We start from the raw sequence: 27,645 nt of genomic DNA, 5'->3' as shown, positions 1-27,645 counted from the left end.
TCTTGTCCCCACAGACAATCCTCACCTGAAAGGGGCTCCAGAACAGGCAAGACGGTTCTCAGAAGCCTTTCAGTAGGATGATCTCTCTCCTCCAGAAGGTAGGCCCAAACTCAGCACCTCCAACCAGCCCCAAGCACAATGTAACCTGCCTCCACTATGACTCTCTAGTCATGGAACTCCACAACACCTTCTGGCAGCTTCTTCTGGCATCTGGGTGGGCCTTCTGGCTAAACAAGTCCGCTCCTACTTTCCATGGCCTTTCCCCTTGGCTACTGCGGCCTAAGCTGTGCCCCATGACACAGGAGCCCAAATGGGTGCAGGCCCATTCCAATACCATTCTGTTCTGTCCAGGTGTCTATCCTACCCTGGTCCCCACAGGCCCTGAGCACTTTTCAATTACACACGAAGGGCACAGACGTATGGTTCGTGCTCTCATGCTCCCCCGTGCAGGGAGGTGCTTCTGCAGTACAGCCTGGGGTTAGGGAAATGTTTCGAAATGCACAAATTGCTGCGTGGGTGTCCGACACGTGCACCTGCGTATGCAGCGGGAGGCCTTGAAGAGTTATCGCCTGCATGGACAAGCTTGCCTCACGTGGCACAAATCCCAGGGAGTTCGAGGAACAGAGCAGTGAGCCAGAGGCTGCATCCTGGAGCTCTAAGCTCTCGGACGTGATGGGGCCAGGCCAAGAACACAATGCACACTATGACCAAGGCTCTTCCCCTACCTCAGCAGTCTACAGAAAGCCAGTGCAGAGTGCAGGACCTATGGGGTTGGCTCATGCTGTGCTGTACTGGTGAGGCAACATTCTGCAGGACTGTGGACCAGCTAGAGTTCTCTGGAGGCTGACAGGCTGTGTGTCAAACGGGTCCCAGCTCTCTCCAGACATGCCTGCCCCAAAGCGAACAACCCAGCCTGCCCTCGGGGCAGTGCTCCAAAGCCCTTCATCTTTTTGGTGCCTACTCCAAGCACTCTATTTTCCATTGCCCAGAGTGATGGCAGTGCCAATGAGGCTTAGCAGCGTCAGAGGAGCAGAACACCCTCCCACCAATATATTAGACTATGGGCACAGCCAAATCAAACAGGTCACTGCACTGCAAACCCATTCACTCCCTCGCCGCAGTGCTGCACTGCTACCAGCGCTCATCAGACCAGTCCCAGCTACTAGATGGTGATGCTAAGCTTCAAAAGGAGGTAAGTCACTGCTCAGAAGTTTGCAGCCTGCCTCAGCCTCCTCTGCACAGAGCTACCCAGAGAAATAGTAGCGTTAAACAGCCTCTAGTGAATAGAAGAGAACCTGCCTAGAACCACACCCACAGCAGACACCAATGACAAAAAGTCAGCTCAGCTCCATGCTGCTGCTATTTAACAATGAAGCACACTTCTCTTTGCAGAGGCTGCACTGATTACACCCTGGCACGTCCAATTTTCCAACTCTTTTATAATTGTAAGTCATCTAAAAGCCCAAAAAAGAACAACTCACATCTAAACAGCAAATGACATCTGAGTTTGAACCCTTGTATAACTCCCACTAACATCCTCCAGGGAAAGAGAGAGAGAGAAGGCTCATGAGTGAACATCAGGAAGACAGTGGTACTAAAAAGTGCGAGGAAAGTTTGAACATCCTGCAGTAAACATGTATTGCATTACAAATTGTTGTGTGTGCACTGTTCTTAAGATAGGGATTACTAAAATTATGGTTCCTGTGAACAGGTGATTGCAAAGAGGCAGGAGTTTTGAGAGGGGCACTCACCAGGTGAAAGAGGAGCAATTCACAGGACTTTGGGGTAAGTGGCAGTCTGGAGTGTGTATGCTTTTTGTTTCTGGGGGTAACTTATGACTATGTACTGGGCTTGTTAGTCTGTTTGGAGAACCATGTGCCGAGCAGTTTTTTGAAAGACTACGTGCAGAGGCTGGCAGTTACGGTTTGAAATCTAGAACCCTCTGCTCAGTGGTTGAGCCATAGCCGGGGGGCAGGGCTACAAATAAGGAAGGCCAGAGCTTATAAAGACTGCTAGTTGGAGACCAGGTGATTGCAAACAGGAGGGAGTTCTGAGGGGAGGAGCTGAGAGGGGAACTAGTTCCTTCTGACATTCTCTAAATGTTTTATACTAAAAACTATATCCCAAACTACCACACTGAGTTGGCCTGACTGTTCACATGTTTAATTCTGATTGCAAGTGATGTCAGTTTCAGTTACTATGGCAGTTGGGATTGTGAGCCTGGGAGGTTTGGAACCTCTTCTGATCCCTTGTTCACTTTTGATCAGCCTTCTGCTGTGTGACTAACGAGACGGAGGCCTGACCGAGGTTTGCAGGCTTTATAAAGCCAGTCAGAGAGACCAGGGGAGCCAAGTGGTTCGGGGACTGCAGACAGGAGTTGTAAAAGGGAGTGTGACAGAGGAGTTCCACTATGGTTAGGAAGACCTGCAACATCTGTGCCAGCACTGCTCCTGTCTCCTCCACCTGCGCCTGTAGTCAGACGGATCTCCTGGCCAGGGATGCCTCTACCCAGACCCTGGGGTGGTTTTGCAGGGACTGTGACTTGCAATTCCCGCCTACAGAAGTCCAGACTGGGGAGACCATCCAATGTGGAAGGTGTCTTCTGGTAGAAGCTCTCAGGAAATAGGTGGTGGAGCTGCAGGAAGAGGTAGCTCAGATTAGGAGTATTAGAGTCGACGAGCAATTCCTGGACAGTGTTCATGTGCAGGCAGCGGAGGTTAAGGCGGCTGTCCCACCACAAAAAAGAGCTGACACCACCGGTGGAGGTGGCTCGGGGGGGGGACACTGGCAGCTCATCACTTCTGGCAGCAGGCAGTGCTCTACTCCTGCTCCCAATCCTCCCACTGTGGTACTGGGAAATTGTTATGGATATGGGAGATAAGGACTCGCCCCCTATAGCTGCCACCACTATGAGCAAAAAAACCAGGGTGGGGGTGGTAGGAGAGTCTCTCCTGAGGGGGCTGGAGGCATCCATCTGCTGCCCTGATGCGTCATCCCAGGAGGTGTGCTGCCTGCCAGGAGTCCATATCCGAGACGTTATGGAGGCATTATCAAGGATTATCTGGCCTACCGACTATGACCCCATGCTACTCATCCATGTGGGGAGATCAAGTGTGACTACAGGGCTCTGGGAGTACAGGGGAAGGAACTGGGAGGACAGGTGGTGTTCTCCTCAATCCTTCCCATCAAAGGTAGGGTCCCAGGCAGAAACAGGTGCATTCTGGAGGTGAGTGCTTGGCTGCGAGGATGCTGTTGCCAGGAGTGCTTTGGCTTCCTCGATCACAGGATGCTGTTCCATAAAAGGACTGCTAAGCAAGGATGGCATTCACCTTTTGAGGAATGGGAAGGATGTATTTGGATTGAGACTGGCTAACCTAGTGAGAAGAGCTTTAAACTAGGTTTGACGGGGACAGGTGACCAAAGCCCACAGGCAAGTAAAAAAACCTGGAGAACTGGGAGTTGGGTTAGAAATGGGAGGGATCATGGGCTATAATAGCAGAGAAAAAAAAAAAAGAGGGACTAGGCAGAACTGGGAGGCAGAAGTAAATCAGTATCTTAGATGACTGTATACAAATGCAAGAAGTTTGGGTAATAAGCAGGAAGAACTTGAAATAGTAATAAACTACTATCACAGACACTTGGTGGTATAATACACAACTGGAATATTGGTATAGAAGGGTACAACTTACCCAGGAAGGATAGGCAGGGTAAACAGGGAAGAGGTGTTTCCTTATATATTAAAAATTTGCACACCTGGACTGAGGTGGAGATGGATACAGGAGACAGACAGGTTGAGAGTCTCTGGGTTAGGTTAAAAGGGAAAAAAAAGCAAGGGTGATGTCATGATAGGGGTCTACTACAGACCACCTAGCCTGGTAGGAGAGGTGGTTAAAACTCTCTAAACAATTAACAAAATTATCCAAAACACAGGATTTGGTGGTGATGGGGGCCTTCAACTTTCCAGACACGTGTTAGGAAACTAACACAGCGAGGTACAGACAATTCATAAAGTTCTAGGACTGCATGGATGACAATTTTTTTGTTTCAAAAAGGTGGAAAAAGCTACTTGGGGGAAACAGTTCTAGATCTGATTTTAACAAATAGGGAGGAACTGGTAAAGAATTTAAAAGTGGAAGGTAGCTTGGAAGAAAGCGACCATGAAATCATAGAGTTTGTGATTCTAAGTAGTAGAGAATGGGAGCAAAATAGACAACACATTTCAGGAAAGCAAATTTTTTTTGGTAAACTCAGAGAGCTGGTAGGTAAGGTCCCATGGGAAGCAAGATTAAGAGAAAAAACAACTGAAGATAGTCAGCAGTTTTTCAAAGTGACATTATTAAGGGCTCAAAAGCAGGCTATACCACTGCATAGGAAAGATACAAGGTATGATAAAAGACTGTCTTGAGCTTAGCCAGGAGATCTTGCATGATCTAAAAATCAAAAAGGAGTCATATAAAAAGTGGAAATTAGGAGAAATTACAGGAGATAAATATAAGCAAATAATATGAGTACGCAGGGGTAAGATTAGAAAGGCCAAGGCACAGAATGAGCTCAAACTAGCTAGAGACAAAGGGTAACAAGAAGTCATTCTCTAAATATATTAGAAGAAAAAGGAAGACCAAAGACAGGGCAGGCCCACTACTCAGTAAGGAGGGAGAAACAATCTCAGGAAACCTGGAAAGGGGAGAAGTGCTTAATGACTTCTTTGTTTTGTTCCTCACCAAGAAGGCTGATGCAGGAATGCCTCACATGGTGAATGCTAGTGAGAAGGGGGTAGATTTAGAAGATAAAACACAAAAGGAACAAGTTAAAAATTACTTGGACATCTAATTTTTCAAGTCACCAGGGCCTGATGAAATGCATCCTAGAATACTTGAGGAGTTGATAGAGAAGGGTTGTGAGTCTTTAGTTATCTTTGAAAAGTCCTGGAAGTTGGGAGAGATTCCAGAAGACTGGAAAAGGGCAAACATCGTGCCCATCTACAAAGAGGGGGGAAAAAAAAACCAAAAAAAAACAACCGAACAATTGAGGAAACTACACACTAGTCAGTTTAACTTCTGTGCTGGGAAATATAATGGAGCAAATAATTAAGGAATTCATCTGCAAACATCTGGAAGAAAATAAGGTAAGAGCCAGCATGGATTTGTAAAGAACAAATCATGCCAGACCAATCTGATACCCCTTTTTTTCTTTCTTTGACAGGATAACAAGTCTTGTGGATAAGAGAGAAGCAGTGGATGTGGTATACCTAGACTTTAGTAAGGCATTTGACATCTGACAATCTTATCAATAAGATGAGCAAATACAACTTAGACGTGGCCACTATAAGGTGGGTGCATAACTGACTGGATAACCATTCTCAGAGAGTAGTTATGAATGGTTTGCAGTCAAGCTGGTAAGGCATAACAAGCGTGGTTTCCTAAGGGTCTGTTCTGGGACCAGTTCTATTCAATATCTTCATTAACAATTTAGATATTGGCATAGAGAGTGTGCTAACTTAGTTTGCGGATGAGACCAAAGTGGAGAAATGGTCTGATGTAAACAGGATGAAATTTAATAAGGACAAATGCAAAGTGCTCCACTTGGGAAGAAAGAATCAGCTTCACACATATTGAATGAGAAGCAACTGTCTAGGAAGGAGTACTATGGAAAGGAATTTAGGGGTCATAGTGGACCACAAGGTAAAAATGAGTCAACAGTGTGACACTGTTGCAAAAAAAAAAAAAGCAAACGATTCTGGGATATATTAACAAGAGTGTTCTGAGCAAGACACGAGAAGTCACTCTTCTGCGCTGTTCTGTGCTCATTAGGCCTCAATTGGAGTATTGTGTCCAGTTCTGGGCACCACATTTCAAGAAAGATGTGGAGAAACTGGAGAAGTTCAAGAGAAGAGCAACAAGAATGATTAAAAGTCCAGAGAACATGAGCTATGAGGGAAGACTGAAAGAACTGGGCTTGTTTAGTTTAGAAAAGAGAAGACTTAGAGGGGACATGATAGCGGTTTTCAAGTACCTAAAACAGGGTTACAAGAAGGATGGAGAAAAATTGTTTTCCTTGGCCCTGAGGCTAGGACGAGACAATGGACTTAAACTGCAGCAAGAGAAATTTAGGCTGGACATTAGGAAAATCTTCCTAACTGTCAGGGTGGTTAAACGCTGATCTAAGTTACCGAGAGAGGTTGTGAAATCTCTATCGCTGGAAATATCTAAGAGCAGGTTAGATGGACACTTATTGGAGGATGGTCTAGATCAGGGATTACCAACCACTGGGTCGGGACCCAAACATGGGTCATCATTAGCTTTTCTAAGGGTCACCAGCTGGGCATCTCCAAGCCGCATATGGCTCTTTAAGGGGCCATTTGCAGTTCCTACCGCTGCCGCTCACTCCTCCAGCTCCCAGGCCCTGCCTCTCCTGCCACACTGAAATGGAACTCAACTGAACTGGTTTAATGGCTTTCAGGAGGGCAGAAGGGGACCATGGGGAGGAGGCAGTGGCGGCCCAGCGAAGGAGCAGCAGGAGGCAGCAGTGGCACTCATGCGAAGTAGTTGGGTGGTTGTTTTGGGACTGTGAGGCGTTTAAGCCTGGGGGCAGTTTAAGGTAGTGAGGGGTTTAAGCCCACAGGTGGGTGACGATTTGGAGCTGAGGGGTCTTACTGAATTGTCAGAATGGGTCGCTGTCTTGAAAAGTTTGGGAACCGCTGGTCTAGATGGTGTTTGGTCCTGCCAAGACAGCAGGGAACTGCACTCGATCTGTTGAGGTCCCTTTCAGTTCCAGGGTTCTGTGATTCTATGGTTTGATGTTCTATATTAAGAACCATCTCCTATTCACATGCATTGTGGGTCTTGAATTATTTGGTAAAAAACTCAATTGGAAAAAAAAAAAAATGTCTTCTTGCTTTCCTGGTTGCCGACCCCTATCATCGCCGCCCTCCCGCTTTCCCCCGTGCTGACCTCTGAGCCCCTGCTACAGGTATAGGTTTTAATAAGAATCTGAAATTTTTGTTAACTCAGGTGCTTCATTCAGAAATTCTTTTGAGTGACTTGCAACGCTATTTTTTCTGCTCCCTGACAGTGCTTCATCTCTACTGTCCCAGAAAAGTAGTTTCTCCCCAATACCTTCTCAGCTGAAGACTAATGCAAAGAAATACAGGTTGCACCTTCCTCATCCAGCACTCTTGGGACCTGACTGGTCTCGGACAAGGGAGATTTCCCCCCATCCCATTTCCAGCTCTGTGGCCACCTTACGTCCTGCCCAAACCTCAGGGTGACACTGGCCAGTCATGCTTGGGCTGCCAGCTGTCGAGGCTAGGGGTTCCAGCCACAGATGAAGGCTGGACCTGGCCCCGCAGACCATGCTGCCAGCTCCAGCCCTGGTCCCAAGAGTGCCAGACAGGGACACAGCCCCACAGGCACTGGTTCTGGCCCTGAAGGCACTGGGATATAGCCAGGCTCCAGCCCGACTGGGCTGCTGGCGCAGCCCCAATCCCACAACTACTGCCCATGTAGCCTTAGCCCCAGCCCTGCAGAAGCCAGCTCCAGCCCTGCCTGCCGGGGTGGCTCCAGCATGGCCACCAGTGTTGGCTGCAACCCCAGCTGGACTGCTGATGCAGTCCCAGCCCAGCAGGCACAAGGTTTAGCCCTGGCCAGGCTGCTGGTGTTGCCTCAGACCCATGGAGGTCAGCTCCAGCCAAGGACGCAAGCCCTGCCAGGCTCCCCCAGCCCCACGGATGCTGACTCCAGACCCAGGGGCTTGCTCCAAACCCAGACGGGCTGCCAGAGTGATCCTGGCCCCACCCTGAAGGTGCTGGACATGGCCATTGCCCTGCGGTCGCCAGCTCAAACCCCAGGCCCATGGACACCTCTGGTGCAGCTCTGGACACATGGAGGCTGGCTCCAGCCCTGGTCAGGACATTGGCTATGGCCCAGCCACAGAGGCTGGATGCAGCCCCCAGCTGGGGGCTGCCGGTACAGCCCCAGCCCAGCAGGCACCATGTTCAGCCCTGGACAGGCTGTTGGCATGGCCCTAGCCTTACAAAGGGTGGCTCCAGCTGGGCTCCCCTGCACAGGGTGGCCAAGCTCCCTTATTACTGGACTCTGGCTGGCCCTCTCCCTAATAGCCTCCCAACCAGGGTCTCTGATCCAGTAACATCCATGGTCATGCCGGACCACGGACGTTGATGGACCAGAGAATGCCTATTTTGGGAGGTTCAACCTGTAATTCAATTTTTCTGCTACTTCCGTGGTCCCAACTATTCCCTGGATTGTTGTGTCTGCTTGCCTAGCTGGCAAGCAAACAACTCTCTGCAGATGCCCTGACTATACAAACTTAGAACATAAGAACGGCCATACTGGGTCAGACCAAAGGTCCATCCAGCCCAGCATCCCATCTGCCGACGGTGGCCAATGCCAGGTGCCCCAGAGAAGGAGAACAGAAGACAATGATCAAGTGATTTATCTCCTGCCATCCATCTCCTGCCTTTGTACTGAAGGCTGGGGCACCATACTTTATCCCTGGCTAATAGCCATTTATGGACCTAACCTGCAAACATTTATCAAGCTCTTTTTTAAACCCTAATAGAGTCCTGGCCTTCACAGCCTCCTCGGGCAAGGAGTTCCACAGGTTGACTGTGCGCTGTGTGAAGAAAAATTTCCTTTTATTGGTTTTGAACCTACTACCCATCAATTTCATTTGGTGTCCCCTAGTTCTTGTATTATGGGAAAAGGTAAATAATTTTTCTATATTCACTTTCTCCACACCATTCATGATTTTATATACCTCTATCATATCGCCCCTCAATCGCCTCTTTTCCAAACTGAAAAGTCCCAGTCTCTCTAGCCTCTCCCCATATGGGACCCGTTCCAAGCCCCTAATCATCTTAGTCGCCCTTTTCTGAACCTTTTCTAATGCCAATATATCTTTTTAACTTAAATGATACATTTCTATTTGCATTTGGAAATTTGCTTTTCAGAAGTTCTGTTTTGGCCTTAGTTTCTCTCTACATTTCTCCTGCTGGAATTTATGCTTCTTTACTTGGCTTCGCTATGGCAAGATTTCCATTTTCTCTCTCTCTCGCTGTCTAGGAAGAATTAGGTGCATTTATGGTGCTACAGAAACCCCACCCATGCTATCATTTCTACAGCCACTCATCTGGCACTGCTCAGCCACTGATGTGCAGGCCGGAGTGCAGAAAGCTTAGGCTATCAAACACAGAGCTACCTCCTGGTGACTACAGTGCTGCTATCTGCACCCTCCTAGTTTGCAGTCTTGATTCACTACCTGTGTCAACATCAGACCTTGAACCAGAAGGTCATCTGTGGGGCACAGCTTCCCCACCACCACTGCTGCCTGCCTATGAACTGCTGGTATCGCCATACAGTGGGCCAGGATTTGCCTAGCAGTCAAACAGGCACCACATAACTGCACAGGCTAACCCTGTGCATCTGCTATGGAGAAGCAGCTTCTGACACAAGGCCACAGTACCTGTTCTTGCCCCACCAAGGCTGCCTGGCCTATGGCGAGCCTGCATTTAAGTCTGTGTAACCAGGAACAGAGCCCCAAGCCACGCTTGGCATGGTGCAGGCTGTTCACCTTTGGTGATGTTGACCTCACGGATGCTGTAGCCCTCACGCAGTCGGACAGAGATAATGCTCACGAGGTCTGCGTGCACCTCCTTCTCAGCATGTTTCTTCCTCCTCATGGCTAGAGCTGGGTTGCTGCTTGCTGACACCAGGTGCTCGTTGAACAGTCTGTGCTGGGACACTGTAAACAGCAGACAGGTCATGCAAGGGCAGCACCTCCAGCAGGAGCCCCAGGCACATGGTGAGTGCAGCTGAGAGATCCCTCCAGGTTCTCTCAGGGAAGGGACAGGAGAGACCTACTGGAGTGCAGATCTATGACAGGGTGGGGGTCCAGCCTGACCACATAGTGTGACAGGTGTGATGATCAGAAGCAGCACAGCAGGGTTATACATTTAACCAAATAGGGCTCAGAGTCTTCCCTGCGGTGTAAAAATGAATAGTTTTTAAAACAGTACCAAGTCCCCTTCCTCCCAGAACAGGGGCTGGCGAGCATTTCATAACCTTTGTACTCCCTTGGCAGGAGGAACTGTGCTCAGGCTTCCCCACTTACTCCCACTGGGCACAGTCCAGACCTGGCTGGATAGGCAATGCTCCCTAAAGTACCACGAAGGGAAGCACAGCATCCTCGAGAAGGCCTAGAATTCTGCAGACCTTGACTGCAGGCTCTGATCTATTGAGCAGCATGCTTGGTAAGCTGGACTCTCCAGACCCAAGTGCTCAGGGCTGTTGGAGAAAAGAGGACCACTCCCATGCTTACTGTGCACTGCAATAGCTAGGAAGCACCTGAAAAGGCTCCCCACACTTCCCCCTCTCACCCACTGCTACTGAGAACAACCAGGAGAGGGTACAAAGGGGATACCGGTGTCTCCAGACCCACCACACAAGGGAATTCTAAGCCCCCATCTGAAGGAGCAGAACGCAATCTCCTCACCGCAATAATACTCAGGGTTCAGGGACTCCCCAGTGCGCAGGAAGGAGTACAGCAGGAAGGCCTTATGATACACATTCAGGTCAAGGCTTAAGGGATCCAGCTCAGGGCATGTGGACAGGTATGCACCAAAAGTTGCCATAGCTATAAATTTCATCAATTCCACGTTTGGGACATGGCCAAAGCTGCAGTCATATGAATAGACTCCACCCACCTGAGGAGGAAGGGAAGAGCGATCCAAGTAAAACAAGGCAAAAGCAAAAGAGAGGAGACAAGCACAGGTACACCAGGGCCTCCTGCTGAGGCACGTGAGCATCAAACCCATCAACCCCAAACAGAGCGTGTGTACCAGTATGCCCAGCGTGGTACCCCCAACAGGGTCAGTCACCCCAGATTCGCATTTTAGCCTACACACTGCAGTACTTCCACCTGCCACCAGGGATCAGTGCCCCCCACCCCAGACTGGCAAACCACCAGACACAGTGCAGCAATTCAACCCAGCAGCAGAGACCCTTATTTTGGCTTGATATCCCAGCACAGTGTGGTGCTCCTGTCCCCCAATGGGGACAGGCGGCACCCCACCTCCCCACAGACTGGCAATCCAGCACAGTGTGCTGCTCCAGGGATTGGCACACTGACACATATGGTGCAGCACCACCACCAACTGTTCCCTGTAAACTTGGAGCTTGGGCAACCACCCAGAAGCGATTCAAATGCCACCCAGCTGATTAGCTGAGCACCCACAGCCTGCAGCCTGGGTTTCTGCTGGTGGTGCACATCCGCACATGCCTTGGTGCACATAAAATGTGTTCTGCACACAGATGGAAAAAAGTTAGTGGGAACATTGCCCCCAACTGCCCCCTCCCCAGCTCCTCCCAGGCAGGGGCTGGTCGGGGGGTGGAAGGAGAAAAGATTGGTATACCTGCACAAAGGAGCAGGCCACAGTGCTACTCCGTAGTTGGTTAAGCAGAGTCTCACACACAGCCACATCTGGAACGCTGGTCACACCATCTGTGATTATGATGATACCTGTAGATAACAAGGCACCATCTCTGAGCACCATCCCCACCCGTGATCACTTTCCCCATCTCACACACCCAGTGCACATGCTGGCTTTCATTTGCACCATACCATATTGGGATCACAAAATGCTGCATCCTAGAAATACTGCCATGAAACTTTGCCCTTCCTCTATCCAAAGGGCCTGACACGGCTACCTGGACATATCCACTTTGAGCCCAAAGCTAGAGGAATACAGGCTTCCAGGCCAGGCACGCTACTGCTCAGGGGCTGGCACTCACCTGCACTGGAGTTGGAAGGCAACAGCTGCAGTGCTAAGATCCCCTGGCGGATCATGCTGACGAGGCCAATGTCAGCAGTGACCATAGACACACCCGACTTCCTCCCAGAGGGTTCCTGGGTGGTACAAGGACTCTCCTGGCTGAGGGGCGACAAATCTATCTGGCAACAAGAAATCAACACAACTCCATCAGCCACATTCTGATCCTGTTCCACCCCATTTGCAAGTGCTGTGGAATCCCACACAGTACCCAGTCCTAGTATGATTCGAGTCCTATATTGTTAATCTTCAATCTCCTAGCCCTTCTCAGTTCTCTTAACATGACCTTCCTCTGAGAATAAAGCTTCCCCTTAAGGTGTTTTAAACTCAGTATTCAGTCAGAGCACAGCCTGAGCTTACTAGGTCTCCCTAGAGGCAGAAGCAAAAATGCCCAGACCACTAGACTTTTCCTGCAGCTGATACTAGGAGACCTCTAGAAATCCATTTGCATTGCAATTAGACAGTGCAGCTGGCCTGTGCCACCTGACTTGGGCTCATAGGGTTCAGGCTGCAGGACTATTACATGGCATTGTAGGCATCAGAGTTTGGGTAGCAACTCAAATCTGGTCCCACAGCTCAAGCTGTAGGCTGAGCCTGAAAGTCTGCTCTGCAAGGAAACAGTCCTGTAGCACAAACCCCAGACAGTTGGCACAGGCCAGCCATAGGTGCCCAAATGCAGTGTAGACAGAGCCAAATTCCTTCAATCTAGTGCAAGCTGAAGATGCTCTGCATCTCTACATTACAGTCTGGGGTTTCTCTTGCAAGGCACGAAGTCTCTTTTACCATGTCTGGGACACTGCTTCTGGAGGGGCTGCAAAGAAATTCAAGCACATTAACATGTGGTGTCGAATTTGAATACAAAGGAGAGCTCAGCAGCCTCGCTTTCCAAACAGTTGTGAAAATTCCTCTTCCGTAAGATACGGACTGTCAGGTCATTAACAGAATGGCCCACTCCATTAAAGTGCTGACTGACAGGCTTGTGAATCAGGAGTGTTTTATGTCCATTTCATGCCCATTAATTCTTTGTCTAAGAGAGTTTGAAGTGTGTCCAATATAGAGACATATGTTGGGAAACTAACAAAATGAGGCAAAGACTATCCAAAAAGTTCTTGGACTGCACTGACAACAATTGTTTTATTTCTGAATGTGGAAAAAGCTATTGGGGGAAGCAGTTCTACATTTCATTTAACAAATAGGGAGGAACTTGTTGAGAATTTGAAAGTGGAAGGTTGCTTGGCAGAAAGTGACCATGAAATCAGAGATCATGATCCCAAGCAATGGTGAAAGAGAACAGCAAAATAAAGATAATGGATTTCAGAAAGGCAGATTTTGATAAACTCAGAGAGCTGGTAAGTAAAGTCCCATAGGAAGCAAGACTAAGAGGAAAAACAACTTAAGAGATTTGGCAGTTTGTCAAAGGGACATTATTAAGGGCTCAAAAGCAAACTGTACAGATGTGTAGGAAAAAGAGAAAGTATGATAAGACTGCCTTGGCTTAGGAAAGAGATCTTTCATGATCTCAAAAATCAAAAAAGGGGTCATATAAGAAGTGAAAATTCAGAGAAATTACAAAGGATGAATATAAGCAAACAAGACATTCATGCAGGGGCAAGATTAGAAAGGCAGAGGCACAAAATGAGCTCAGACTAGCTAGAGACATAAAGAGTAACAAAAAGATATTCTATAAATATATTAGAAACAAGAGGAAGACGAAGGACAGGGTAGGTCTGCTGCTCAGTGAGGAAGGAGAAACTTTCAGCAAATGGAAATGGCAGAGGTGCTTAATGACTTCCTTCAGTTTTCACCAGGAAGTCTGATGCAGAAATGTCCCACATGGTGAATGCTAGTGGGAAAGAGGTAGGTTTAAGAGGATAAAATGAAAAAAGAACAAGTTAAAAATTACTTGGAAAAATTAGATGTCTGCAAGTCACCAGGACCTGATTAAATGCATCCTAGAATACTCAAAGAGCTGAGAGAGGAGGTATTGCAAATTTTAGCTAGTGTCTTTGAAAAGCCGTAGAAGTCTAGAGAGATTCAAGAAGACCATAAAAGGGCAAATATAGTGCCCATCTATAAAAAAGGGGGGGCGGGGGAAGGAACAACCCAGGAAATTACAGGCCAGTCAGTTTAACTTCTACGGCAGGAAAGATAATGGAGCAAATAAGGAATTCATTTGCAAACATCTGGAAGAAAGTAAGGTAATAGCCAGCATGGATTTGTAAAGAACAAATGTCAGACCAATCTGATATCCTGTCAAAAAAAAGGCTAACAAATCCTGTGGATAAGGGAGAAGCGGTGGATGTGGTATATCTAGACTTTACTAAGGCATTTGACACAGTCTCGCATAATCTTATCAATAAACTAAGCAAATACAGCTTAGATGTGGCCACTATAAGGTGGGTGCATAACTGACTGGATAACCATTCTCAGAGAGTAGTTATGAATGGTTTGCAGTCACGCTGGTAAGGCATAACAAGTGGGGTTCCATAAGGATCTGTTTTGGAACCGGTTCTCTTCAATATCTTCATTAACGATTTAGATATTGGCATAGAGAGTGCGCTTACTAAGTTTGCGGATGAGACCGAGCTGGGAGCGATTGCAACTGCTTCGAAGGATAGGCTCATAATTCAAAATGATCTAGACAAAGTGGAGAAGTAGTCTGATGTAAACAGGATGAAGTTTAATAAGGACAAATGCAAAGTGCTCCACTTAGGAAGGAACAATCAGTGTCACGCATACAGAATAGGAAAGGACTGACTAGGAATGACTACAGCAGAAAGGGATCTAGGGGTTATAGCGGACCACAAGCTAAATATGAGTCAACAGTGTGATGCTGTTGCAAAAAAAGCAAACATGATTCCGGGACTGCATTAAACAGGAGTGTTGGGAACAAGACATGAAGTCATTCTTCTGTTCTACTGAGCGCTCGTTAGGCCTCAGTTGGAGTACTGTGTCCAGTCCTGGGCACCACATTTTGAGAAAGATGGGGAGAAACTGGAGAAGGTCAAGAGATGAACAACAAGAATGACTGAAGTTCTAGAGAACATGAGCATTGCGGGAAGACTGAAAGAATTGGGCTTGTTTAGTTTAGAAAAAGGGAAGGGTTAGAGAGGACATGATAGTTTACAAATGCAGTACCTAAAAGAGGATTATAAAGGAGGAAGCAAAGTTGTTCTCTTGGCCTCTGGAGGATAGGACAAGGAGCAATGGGTTTAAACTGCAGCAAGGGAGGGTTAGGTTGGACATTAGGAAAAACTTCCTAACTGTGTCAGGGTGATTAGACACTGAAAAAATTACCTAGGAAAGTTGTGGAATCTCCATCACTGGAGATATTTAAGAGCAGGTTAAATAGATATCTATTGGGGATGGTCTAGACAGTGCTTGGTCCTGCCACAAGGGCAGGGGACTGGACTCAATGACCTCTGGAGGTCCCTTCCAGTTCCAGTGTTCTATGATCACAGGACTGCTCTTGGATGGAAGAAGATACACAATCAGGAAAAATTACTATCCATCAGTGCATAATGATACTCCTTTACTTCATCAGATTCCTTAAAGCCATCAGGGTCTGCTGGCAGGCAAACAGTCAATGGAAACTCTAGGTAACTTCAAAATAAAATTAAAAATAAGATAAAATAAAAAAAACACTGGTCCTAGCATATCGTGTTCTCCAGAGCATCCTGCCTGAGCCCATTTCCAGCCTGCGTAGTTTTACGACTTTCACATAACATTTCTCTCCTCCTGTGTGTGGCAAAATGCCACATAAACCATGTCTGATAACTACTGGGAACACAGTGAGTGGCATCTGGCACAAGATATCAACAAGTCACCTTCACAGGATCGCCACAAGTCCCTTTCAGTTTTAGGAACGGTAAAAGCTACTCATAACATTAGCAGATCAAATGGTTTCAGTCAGAAATGAGGTTTATGGTGCCCCTTTAATGTCTGATTCTCTGTGCAAGGTTCTCACAAATCAGCAGCAGCCATCTAAACAAAGGAACTGCCTCTGTTTTCGCTACCTTGGATTTGGGCAATTTTGTTCTTGTAAACACAGAAGCATGTAACTCTACATGATCTTACTCATGTGCACGAAGTTACACTATGGCAGTCTATACCTCTAAGCAGCAGCCTAGAACCCACATATTCACTCCACCATATAATTATGATGTACTTCACACCAAGCATGCCATGTAAGCCGTTGTATGAAAGGCTGTAATCTGCTGACACTCACGGTTCTGTCCGAGAGAGGGAGAGGGAGAGGGAGAGGGAAGTTGAGATTTTTTTCCCTGTATGTTGTAAATTTGAAAGTCTCTATTGCTGGGTGATGACGATCTACCAGGAGAGCATTGTGGGACCATTAATCAGCAGCGGTGTTGTACACAAGGGATTTATGCTGTTGTAAGAGAAGCACCATTTAATGGAGGATTACTCAACCCTGTAGCTCAGCGAAACTCACAAGGACATGTCTGAGCTCATGTTTTTCAGGTACAAAGGTTGAAGGTATAAAACAGAGGACAGTGGCTTCATGCTTTGGCTTCTCTATATCCACACATGCAGGATGCAACAAGAATGCTTGGAAGATGAAGACCGGTTTAAAGGAGAAGCATGTGCATTAAGAATTGTAGCCAAGCTGCAACATCCAGAGAGGTTAAGAAAATCTGCTTGATCCAAACACTGTTTAGTCGAAATAAGGTGCAAGATTTACTCTGATTACTTTTACTTTTTTGGTTAACTATTTTTTGTACTTAACAGCTATCTTTCAGCAGTTAGCCTGTTTTATAGGTTACCTGAAACTGTGTGTTTTGATTGACATGCTTGGGAAATCTCAGCTCAGTTTACAAAGACCACGTGTGAATCCTCTTGATATCGAGGAAGGGGAAGACTGAGTAACAAAAATACACTGGTCAACTACCCTTCTGGAGTGCAAGGCTGGGGGGCTTTGGAGATTTGCTGGTGCCTCTCTCTGTACGATTCACGAGTGGCTCAGGGAGCATTCACTCAATCTAGCTGAAAGTGTGCTCCCCTTGAAGTCACACTGAGCGATAACAGCGCCTGTAGGCATTTGCTGTTTCTCCCTAGCAAAGCACCGAGAGAGATTGTCGAGGCTGAAGAGTTAAGCGGGCTCAGCACTACCCAAATTCCAGGTTGTACCCTGTGGGTCTCATCTCCTCCCACACACACAGGATCAGACTTATTCTTCCCTATCTTCCATCTCCTTCCTCAAATCCTGTTCTTAGCAGCAGGCTCCAGAGGGCTTGTCTTGACCCCAAACCTGAGGGCTCTTTATGTTAACTTGCCAACACCTTGCATCATGTGCTAAAAATCCCCCAGACACCACTGTTTCAAAACAACGCTAGAATCACCTCAGCCTCATTGTTTATGCAGCTCAGGAGTCCATTGCTACCTCAGAGAGAAAGCTGCTCAAGCCTCCCTCCCCATGTTAATACTAACGCTGAGCCTGCTGTTGCTGTGGGCCATTCATGATGTGAACTATCTTGGTGCAGAGGTGGGATCTGCCTACTGGCCTCAAATCCAGCTCCTTAACTACATAACCCCAAGCTCATGTAAATATTTCCCACATGATCCCTCCTAAATACCTGCTTACCTACTATGGAAACCCCTGCCCCCAGTCCACTTTTGTCTGCAGCCATGCATTGTTCTTCCAGTTACTGAACAAGGCTGTGCCTCGCAAAGGACAGACTCCCAGCTGAGGCTCACCCAGCATGTCCATCTTAGTACCAGCCCTTCCCAGAAGAATGGTATAGAAGGAAATGATCCCAGAGAGCCTACATCTCTCCTCCAGTCTACCCGTCACCTCTGTTTGCCTCACCTGGGGCTTGGGTTCATACTGTTGTTGAAGTACCTCAGCCACTTTATTCTCAAAGGCACACAGCTGTGTGTAAATTTGCTGCAGGAAGGCCTCTCTCTTGGTCTCATCGAGCTGACAGCCTTGGAATAGCACCTGAGCCAGACACACATGGGAAAGACATTACTCTAGGGTTTTAAACAACCACATATTACAGTGTTTTCTGTCCCACTGATCCAATACACACACATGCACCACCTAAGGAAGTTCAGGGGAAATGCAAGAGATGGACTATAAGTCATGACAAGAAAGGCCTCACACTGGCCACCTCTGCATTGTGATTCTGTGAGACACCACAACATACACCTGACAACCTCATTCTGGAGCAAAAGGCTCTTGCTACCCTAGGAGTCAGAGAGAGGAAAGGCACTGAACAGGAGGCAGTCAGGTTCCTTGTCCAAGCCCCCAGATGCCTTTAATGTCAGTCTAACATTTCTCAAGAAGGCACATGTGTTCTACTTTAGCCCACATCCTGACCCCACTACCTGATGATAACTGGCAGGATAAAACAGCAGCAGCTTGAAGCAAAGACAAAAAAAAAAATAGGGTAGAGACAAGTGAGAAAGCCTGAACTAAATTTCTTGCAGGCTTCATGAAAGAAGTGGGTCTTGAGAAAGGATTTGAAGAAGAAAAGGATAGTGGTCATGCAGATCAATTCTATGCATCCAAGGGAGATGCACTAGAACAAAACACACAGGTATTTGTAGAACTGGACAAACAGGCAGTCCAAGCTGACATCAGTGGCAGAGGGCTTATAGGAAGGACAGAGGGAGGTATCCTCTTTACATTCATTGCAGTAGTGCTAACAGGATTGGGGCTCATTGTGCAAGTTTACTCCTGGGGAATTCTGAACCAAAATGCAAAATTTTGCTTATTTTATCAAAATAATGCAACATAACCATGCAAGTTTAATATTTTTTGATAATTTGTTCAAACTACCATACAGAAAAACATTAACTTTTCAGCATTTCCTAAACACGTGAAAGGTCAGCTACAAAAACTTGGTAACCAATACCTCACATTCCAATAAACATCCTGGATTTTCATTTAAATTACTGTTATCTTGGTATTTGGTGCACAGTACAATAGAAGTCACTTTACTTGCTCAGACTTTCACACAGAAAAGTTGAACAGTTTTGCTAATCATTGTCCTTCATTTTTTTTTAAAACAGGTAAGTAAAATAGATCCCAAGCTGTAATGTAACCTAACTATGTCTTTCTGGCACAGAAGTAAAATCCAGAAACCACAAATACCTTCCCAGCTGAAGATTCAGTTACTGTAATTTACAATAAGTCTCCTTTACACCATTCTGGCACGGTAAAGGAGGCTTAATTGATGAAGAATGAGCATCCTGCCTGTTTAGTTGTCTTTGCTCTGCCCCACATGTCTAAGTTCAGGATTCAGCAAAAGCCAGGACTGGGAAAGAGAGAGAGAGTCTCTCACGCATTCATTTGCGGAGAGGCATTCACTGCCCAGCCCCACCTGCTGACTAGCTCTCCATGGATGCCTACAGGTATGTCCAGCCTCCATCCTTCCCCTACCAAATCCCAGTAATCAGTTTTCTGCTGCCAGCAGATGCACTGAGCTACTACAGAAGGGATATATGTTCCACACATATCTTCACTCCCCCATTCTCCAGTGTAGAAGCCAATAAATCTGCAGAAGATATGAATTCTGCACTACACAGAGCACAGAATTCTTTCAGGAATAAAAAAGTTTTGTACAGGGTAATAGGCAGTCCTTGATCCACACAGCTTACTTTCCAAAACACAAAGAGTGTCAAAGCAAAGGGACAGAACACATTACTAGGGTGAAAAGAACAATGGCCTGCAACCGGCATGGTAATGCCATGATTTTGGAGGGCTGCGGTTTTGCTTGGGAGCAATTAGCTACATGGGTGCTTTCTGGCCCCACCAACTGGTGTTCAGTTGTTCAAATGGGAACTGCTCTTGCATGTATGGTTTATGAGGCACCTAAGCTATAGTCCAATCTCACTAGGAGGGTACTCAAAAGTTTATTGAAGAGATTTCAATTCACACTGGGGCAAAGCATAACTTATACGAATGTTCCTTAAACAGCAGGTTCCTACCCACAGATCCCCTATTTTGCTTGGCACTGCCCACATGCCAAACCTCAGCCTCCTGTCCATAGAAACACAATGGAGCTGCACTCACACAAGATGACTTGCTCCCTTTGATCCAGCATTACACCAGAATGCAAGATCTCAGAAGCAAGACTACACCAGTGCTCATACAACTCACATCTCTAGTTCCATAGGCTCTCATCAGCAGCTTGGGTAACAAGAAGTTCTCAAAGAGGAAGACTGGGGGAAAGGAAGATGACAAAATCTTACCTGGTGGGACTGCAGACCAATGATAGAAGAATATGCTTGGATAGTGACAAAGATCTCTGGCTGGTAGGTCATTTCTGAACCAGGGATTCGGAAGGGTCTTAGCAATCCCACTAGGCACCTTGAAAGGGCATGAAATACCTCATCAAAAATTATCTCCCCCGTTGAGTCATCCTGCAGAAGTACAAATGCAAAATGTTAGCATTCTCTCCAATGTCATTGGCAAAGGTCCCAAGCACAGGGAGTCACACCATATGTCTTTCTAGAAAGGCTTTGCAGAGCCCCATCTTAGCCAGGCAAAGTCTCTAAGCAAGCTCTGCTCCCAGCAGGCCAAACACATATACAGATAATCCAAGCAAAAGGGTGGAATTCCCAGCAAGTGGCAACTGCTGGCACACAGCTTTTATGGCACAGTGGGAGCAAAGCTTTCCAGGCATAAGGTAGGGAGATGCGCACTTGGAGCAAGGACACAAGAGGAAGCCTTTCCAGAGTAGAGATGGCAACAGGATCTCCTCATGACCAAAGCCTTGAGGAACACTGGGAGACGAAGGGACATAAACACTCACCACAATACCTGTGGATGGGCTCAAGTCAAGTTCAATCACAAAGCGGTACTGTCGTGCCAGGAAAGTAACCTGTGTGGAGGGCACTAAGAGGTAGGGCCTAGTCCGGATAGACTCATGTGGCTGCCACCCATGTGGTAGGATGCTGATAATATCCAGTTCGTTATCTGACTTCACCTACAAGAGAAAAAGAATATTGAGTGAGAAAAAAGCCAGGCATACAGGAAAGTAGCTGACAAAAATAACCAAACTAAAGCCTTTCACTGTGATCTTAGCCTCCCAAGGAGCTGTGGTGGACAGAAGTCCTACATCTTCTCTCTTACTTGGCCAAACTGCCAGAGGGCACTGATGAGTGCATAAGCGCCATCCTTCAAACCTGAGCATACATACTAACCAGCTCTGACTCGGGCACAGCCCAAATGACTTGATGCAGGTGATTGAGGAACCAGGCGAGGCGAACATTACGGGAGATCCGATAATCTTTCTTCATAAGGAGGAAGACCTGTCCTGCCTCTTCCACCTGCAGTGAAGGGGAACAAGTCACCGTATCGCTAGGCAGATGAGCAGAGAACACAACAGCTAAGATGCTTTTTTCCCCCCTCAAAAACAAGTGGTTCTGTACCACCTTAAACACTAAAATTTATTTATTAGTTAATGAGCTTTTGTTGGTAGCTCGTGTGATGGGGTTCAGGGATCCCCCTGCACTGCACCCCGTCCGCTGGCAGGAGAGACTCTCACTCAGCAGGTACAACAGCAGGTTTATTAGGCAACAGATGTCCAGTTTCTCACAGAAGCAACAGCATAGCAGCCAGAGACAGTCCTTCCAACCTGTCCTGGGGAGAAGACCCCGAGGGGTGCCCCTCTGGGGTGTAGCTTCCCCCCTCCTCAGGCTGGCTGCCTTCCAGCTCTCCCTTTTCCTAGCCTCTAACTGCCACCCCCGATTCAAACCCCTCTCAGCTCCTCCCTGCTCTTTGTTCAGGCAGAGGTGTTACCTGCCAGTTGTAGCCCCAGGGTCATCCTTAGCCACTGGGAGCTGCTGCTTGCCTCAGACATCCAGCCTGACTCGCACATGCACTCCCCCCACTCCATCACATCTCTCCCCACTTCCAGACCGCACTGAGCAGGGTCACTTAGCCAGTGACCTGGGGAAGTTCGGGGCCCTCCCTGCGTGACAGGGCATCGGCTATGGTGTTGTTGTTCCCCTTGACGTGGACCACCTCCATGTCGTAGTCCTGCAGGAGCAGACTCCACCGCAGGAGCTTGGCGTTGGCCCCTTTCATGTGATGCAGCCACATCAGGGGTGAGTGATCGGTGTACACGGTGAAACGCCGTCCAAACAGGTACGGCTGCAGCTTCCCCAGCGCCCACACCATGGCCAGACATTCCTTCTCTATGGCCGTGTAGTTCTGCTCCCGGGGCAGCAGCTTCTTACTCAGGTACACGATGGGGTGTTTCTCCCCTTTGTCATTCACCTGCATTAGCACAGCGCCCAGCCCCACGTCTGAGGCATCGGTGAACACCAGGAAGGGCTTGTTGAAGTCTGGATTTGCCAGCACTGGGGCCCTGACCAGAGCCTCCTTCAGCGCGCAGAGGGCCTCTTGGCACTGCTCGGTCCAGACCACCTTGTCAGGCTTTCCCTTTTTACGTAGCTCCGTGAGGGGGGCTGCGATGGAGCTAAAGTGGGACACAAACCTCCGGTAGTACCCCGCCATCCCAATGAAGGCCTGGACCTGTTTCTTAGTCTGGGGTGTTGGCCAATCTCTGACAGCCTCCACTTTAGCTGGCTCTGGCTTTAAGCAGCCGCTGCCCACCTTGTGGCCCAGGTAGGTCACCTCAGCCATTCCCACCTTGCACTTCCCTGCCTTGATAGTCAGACCGGCCTTCTGGAGTCGGTCCAGCACCTGCTTGAGTTGGGACACATGGTCCTCCCACATCTGGCTGAAGATGCAAATGTCGTCCATGTAAGCCAGGGCAAAGCTCTCCATCCCTTTCAGTAGCTGGTCCACCAGACGCTGGAAGGTAGCGGGTGCCCCCTTGAGGCCAAAGGGCAGGACCAGGAACTCGTAGAGCCCCACAGGAGTGATGAAAGCCGACTTCAGCCGGGCATCTTGGTCTAATGGCACTTGCCAGTACCCCTTGGTGAGGTCTATGGTGGTGAGGTAACGGGCTCCCCCCAGCTTGTCTAAAAGGTCATCAGGCCTGGGCATGGGGTAGGCGTCCGAGACAGTGATGGCGTTAAGCTTGCGATCGTCCACACAAAACCGAACAGACCCATCTTTTTTAGGGACTAACACCACGGGAGAGGCCCAGGGGCTGGACGAGGGTTGGATCACCCCCAGAGCCAGCATGTCTTCAACCTCCCGCTCTATGTCCTGAGCCGTCCTCCCTCTGGCTCTGAATGGCACACACTTGATAGGGGCGTGGGTGCCTGTCTCGATTCGGTGGACAGCCAGGTCAGTGCGTCCGGGTCTGTCCGAGAACAGCTGTTGATGCGAATGCAGCACCTCCTTGATCTCCGTCTGCTGGGCAGGGGTCAGCTGGTCTGAGAGGGGAATAGACTCCAGCAAGGAGCCGGCTCCAGTCCTTGTGAGTAAATCCACCAAGGGATCATCCCCCTGCCCCTCCCAGTGTCTGCACACGGCCAGCACCAAGTTCTGTCTGTCCCAGTAAGGTTTCGTCATGTTCACATGATAGACCCGGTGGCTGTGGGCCCGGTTCAACAGTTACACCACATAATTCACGTCATTTAGCTGTTTGACAACCTTGAAGGGCCCATCCCAGGCCGCTTGCAGCTTGTTCCGCCGCACAGGTACAAGGACCATCACTTGATCCCCGGTGGCATAGGCTCGGGCCCTGGCGTTACGGTCATACCAGACCTTTTGCTTCCTTTGGGCCATGGAGAGGTTCTCCCTGGCCAGGCCCATGAGCTTGGTGAGTTTTTCCCGGAAGGTCAGTACATACTGTACCACTGACTCCCCTTCAGGAGAGGCCGTCCCCTCCCACTCTTCTCTGAGCAAGTCCAAGGGTCCCCGTACCCTCCTTCCGTACAGCAGCTCAAACGGGGAGAACCCCGTGGATTCCTGGGGCACCTCCCTGTATGCAAACAGCAGGTGGGGTAAGTACTTGTCCCAGTCATGGGGGTATTGATTCATGAAGGTTCTCAGCATCTGCTTCAGAGTCCCACTGAACCTCTCCACCAGCCCATTGGTCTGCGGGTGGTAGGCTGTGGCCCAGGTGTGCCGGACCCCACACTTGTCCCACAAGCTTTGCAGTAGGGCCGACATGAAGTTGGACCCCTGATCTGTGAGGACCTCCTTGGGGAACCCCACTCTGCTGAAAATGGACAGCAGTGCATCCGCCATGGTGTCAGCGTCGATAGAGGTCAAGGCCACTGCTTCTGGGTATCGCGTGGCAAAATCTACCACTACCAAAATATATTTCTTCCCCGAACGCGTTGCCTTGCTGAAGGGGCCCACTATGTCTATAGCCACTTTCTGGAAAGGCTCCTCTATGATGGGCAGTGGCCTCAAGGCAGCTTTCCCCTTGTCCCGGCTCTTCCCCACCCTCTGGCAGGGATCGCAGGACAGGCAATACAGACGGACAGCTGCAAAGATCCCTGGCCAGAAAAAGTTCTGTAACAACCTTCTCCTGGTGCGGTGGATCCCCTGGTGTCCTGCGAGCGGGACATCATGGGCTAGGTACAGCAGCCTGCGCCGGTACTTTTGGGGAACCACCAGTTGCCTCTGGACCTTCCATGGCTCCGCTTTGCGTCTGGGAGCCCATTCCCGGTACAGGAATCCCTTTTCCCACAGGAATCTCTCCCTGCAGCCCTCCCCCAGCTGTGGAGCTGGGCTGAGACTGGCCAGTTCCCTCAGCTTCTGCAAGGAGGGGTCTCTCTGCTGCTCTGCCTGGAATTCTTCGGCTGGGGCAGGGGCGGATGCTACTTCCCCATCCCTGCCTGGCTCCAGCACCCCTGGCCTGTGAGATCTGGTTTTTGGGGGCTCCCTTTCTCTCAGGGTTGGCCCCTGTGGCTCCTGTGACTTTGGCTGGGCCTGTACCCCTGAATCTGGGGAGCGCACCCTTCGTTTTCTTTGGCTACGGGTCAGGACCAGGGCACGAGGGCGTTCACCTTGCCAGTTCTCCAGGTCAGCCCCCATCAGTACATCCGCCGGCAAATGGCTGTGCACGCCCACTTCCTTGGGGCCTTCCTTCTTCCCCCATTTCAGGTGCACCCTCGCCATGGGCACCTTGAAAGGGGTCCCATCAATTCCTGTTATCGTCAGGTGGGAATCGGGTATCATGCAACCCGGTGCCACCACCCCGGGTCGGGCCAGCGTCACGTCAGCGCCTGTGTCCCAGAACCCCGTGACCTTTTTCCCGCCTACCTCGAGGTGTTTGAGACACTTGCTCCACAGAGGCAGTGCCGCCCCCACTCTGTAAACTGGCCTCTGAGCATTTGGTCCCCCTGAGGAGCTGGTCTGTGGGGCGGACTCGGCCCAATCCGAGTGCTCATTGTCAGCACCACCCACCTTGGCCGCCAGCCCCTCTGGCTTCTGGGACCCCACCCAGTTGACTCCATGACCCCCGGCCTGCTCAACCTGTCTGGGAGCCTGGGGCACTGGGCTGCTCTATGCCCCTTTCGCCCACTGCGATAACAGCCTGGGTCTTGTTGTGTCCCTCGGGCCGGCTGCTCTGTCCGGGCTCTGTTTGGCTCTCTGGGGGGTGGGTGGCTGGCCCCTCCTTCCTGGTCTTGCCCAAGAGGTGGTCCCCTCTGTCGTACAGTTAGGGACCGGTCTCTCTGAGATTCTCGGTTTCTCCAGGACTCCCTCTCCCTCCGGGACTCCCTCTCTCTCCGAGACTCCCTCTCTTTGTGGGGCTCACTTTCAAACCTGGCCCGGCTGTTTGTGAAGTCATCTGCCAATTTCCCTGCATCATGTGAGTCCCCTGGCTTCCGGTCCACGAGCCACACCCTCAGGTCAGGTGCGCACATCTCGTAGAATCGCTCCACGACCGCCAGCTCGATCAGGTCCTCTATGGACTGGACTCCCATTCCGAACACCCACTTCTGGTAGTATTGCTTCAGGCGGGCGGTTGTATCTACATGGGTTTCCTCTGGCCTCTTCTGCGCCTCCTGGAACTTCTTCTTGTACATCTCCGGAGTTAGCCCGAACTTATGCAGCAGGGCCTGTTTGAACCGTTCATAGTCCCCAGGCTGCAGCCCCACCAGCTGGCTGAGTACCGCTGCGGCCTTCTGGCCCAGCAAGGGGGTGAGGTGCCGGAGCCACTCATCTGGGGGAACCTCATGCAACTCACAGGCTCGCTCAAAGGCGGTAAGGAACTCGTCCATGTCCCCTGGGTCCTGACACTGGGCCAGCACACGCGTCTCCAAGTGACTGGCCACCCCGAGCCGTCTGGCCCTCTCCCCGCTTACCGCAGCTGGGGCCTCTTGGCGTCTCGCCTCTGCCATGGTTCGCTCATGCTCCCGCTCTCGCTCTCTCTCCTCATGCTCTCGCTCTCTCTCCTTCCGTTCTCGTTCGTTCTCCTCCCGCTGTGTCTCTTGTAGCTGGCGCTCCCGCTCCCTTTCCCGTTCCTGGCGCTCCCGCTCCTTTAATTTCACCTCAAGTTCCAGCCGTTACAGCTCTGCGGCGGGGGACTCTGCCCGCGATGGACCACCGCTAGCTGAGCGCGACCTGGCGGGCACCGCGTCTGTCTGACGGCGTCGAGCCCCTGCTCCTGTCGGAGAATCCGAAACGCTTCCCGAGGCTGACCGGCCACTTTCTGCCGGGACAGGCTCTGACCCCCCGGATCGGTCATTCTCTTCCAGCTGTGCAATCAGCTGGGCCTTGGTCACCTTCCCCACGGTCAGGCCCCTCTCTCTGCACAGCCCTGCTAGCTCTGCCTTCAGGAGTCGGGTATAATCCATCTCCCTGCTATCTCCCAGGGTATCCACTCACCAGCAGCAGCTGCAGGAATGGCTCTGTTCCCCCTCTGGCTCTTGTGAGACTCCTTCCTTCTCTGGTGCTCAGTCAGCCACTGCTGGGAGCTCATCCGTGGGTGCAGTGCATCCCACTTCTGACACCAGTGTGATGGGGTTCAGGGGTCCCCCTGCACTGCACCCCGTCCGCTGGCAGGAGTGACTCTCACTCAGCAGGTTTATTAGGCAACAGATGCCCAGTTTCTCACAGAAGCGACAGCACAGCAGCCAGAGACAGTCCTTCTAACCCGTCCTGGGGAGAAGACCCCGAGGGGTGCCCCTCTGGGGTGTAGCTTCCCCCTCCTCCGGCTGGCTCCCTCCAGCTCTCTCTTTCCCCAGCTTCCTAACTGCCGCCCCCGCTTCAAAACCCCGCTCAGCTCCTCCCTGCTCTTTGTTCAGGCAGAGGTGTTACCTGCCAGTTGTAGCCCCAGGGTCATCCTTAGCCGCTGGGAGCTGCTGCTTGCCTGGGACACCCAGCCTGACTCACACAGGCACCCCCCCCACTCCGTCACAGCTCGTTACCTAGTACACTGGTTAGCCTTTAAGGTACCCCAGAGTTGCTTACGTTTGTGAAACTCCAGACTAACACCGCCATCCCGCTGAGACTCGCTCCCCGGCGTAACCAAACCTCTCTCCAGCTCCGAGCGCTCGCTGCTCATCGGTGCAGACGCGCACCGCCTCTCCGTCCTCGCCTCACCCCTTCTGTCTGCTACGCGCACCCACCGCACCTCGCCTGCAGCCGCCGCTGGGGCCAGGGATGGTGCCAAGGGCAGCTACCCCTGTAACCCCGAACGACAATCACCACCACAGGCCACCCAGTCCAGGCAGGCCTGGGCCCAAACGCGGCAGCCAACAGCGACTGCCTCCGTCAGGAACACTTCCAGTCCCCTCCACAGCGGCGCGGCCCCCTCCGCCCTTCCCGGCGCGGCGCAGGGTACCTCACACTCCGCTTGCTCGGAGGCAGCCATGGCCGCCGCCGCCGCCCCGCCCTGTGGGGTGCGATGACCTCTCACCCCGCGACCCGGAAGTAGAACGGAGCAGAGCGCGCG

The 27,645-nt window shown here is 50.1% G+C and overlaps 1 protein-coding gene across 15 annotated transcripts in view; it reads right to left on the bottom strand.

Moving 5' to 3' along the window:
• Nucleotides 1-27,570, bottom strand: part of SZT2 (SZT2 subunit of KICSTOR complex) — a 106,596-nt gene extending 79,026 nt beyond the window's left edge. For 12 of the 15 annotated variants that reach the window (XM_075003441.1, XM_075003448.1, XM_075003444.1 and 9 more), the window contains exons 1-9: nt 27,535-27,570; nt 21,017-21,142; nt 20,626-20,799; nt 20,063-20,233; nt 17,673-17,804; nt 11,808-11,967; nt 11,429-11,535; nt 10,510-10,720; nt 9,589-9,759 (exon numbers count right to left, since the gene is read on the bottom strand). In XM_075003441.1, the coding sequence (XP_074859542.1) occupies nt 9,589-9,759; nt 10,510-10,720; nt 11,429-11,535; nt 11,808-11,967; nt 17,673-17,804; nt 20,063-20,233; nt 20,626-20,799; nt 21,017-21,142; nt 27,535-27,564 (1,282 nt within the window). In that variant the 5' untranslated portion in view covers nt 27,565-27,570. Of the gene's footprint in view, nt 1-9,588; nt 9,760-10,509; nt 10,721-11,428; nt 11,536-11,807; nt 11,968-17,672; nt 17,805-20,062; nt 20,234-20,625; nt 20,800-21,016; nt 21,143-27,161; nt 27,369-27,534 lie in introns of those variants that run through there. The other 3 variants (XM_075003442.1, XM_075003450.1, XM_075003451.1) reach the window with 3 other exon arrangements.
• Nucleotides 27,571-27,645: the final 75 nt, after the last annotated feature.

Source organism: Carettochelys insculpta, chromosome 9 (genome assembly GCF_033958435.1).
Source record: "Carettochelys insculpta isolate YL-2023 chromosome 9, ASM3395843v1, whole genome shotgun sequence".
Taxonomy (NCBI): Eukaryota; Metazoa; Chordata; order Testudines; family Carettochelyidae; genus Carettochelys; species Carettochelys insculpta.
The sequence above is the reverse complement of the archived record's forward strand: the minus strand, read 5'-3'. Positions and strand labels throughout refer to the sequence as shown.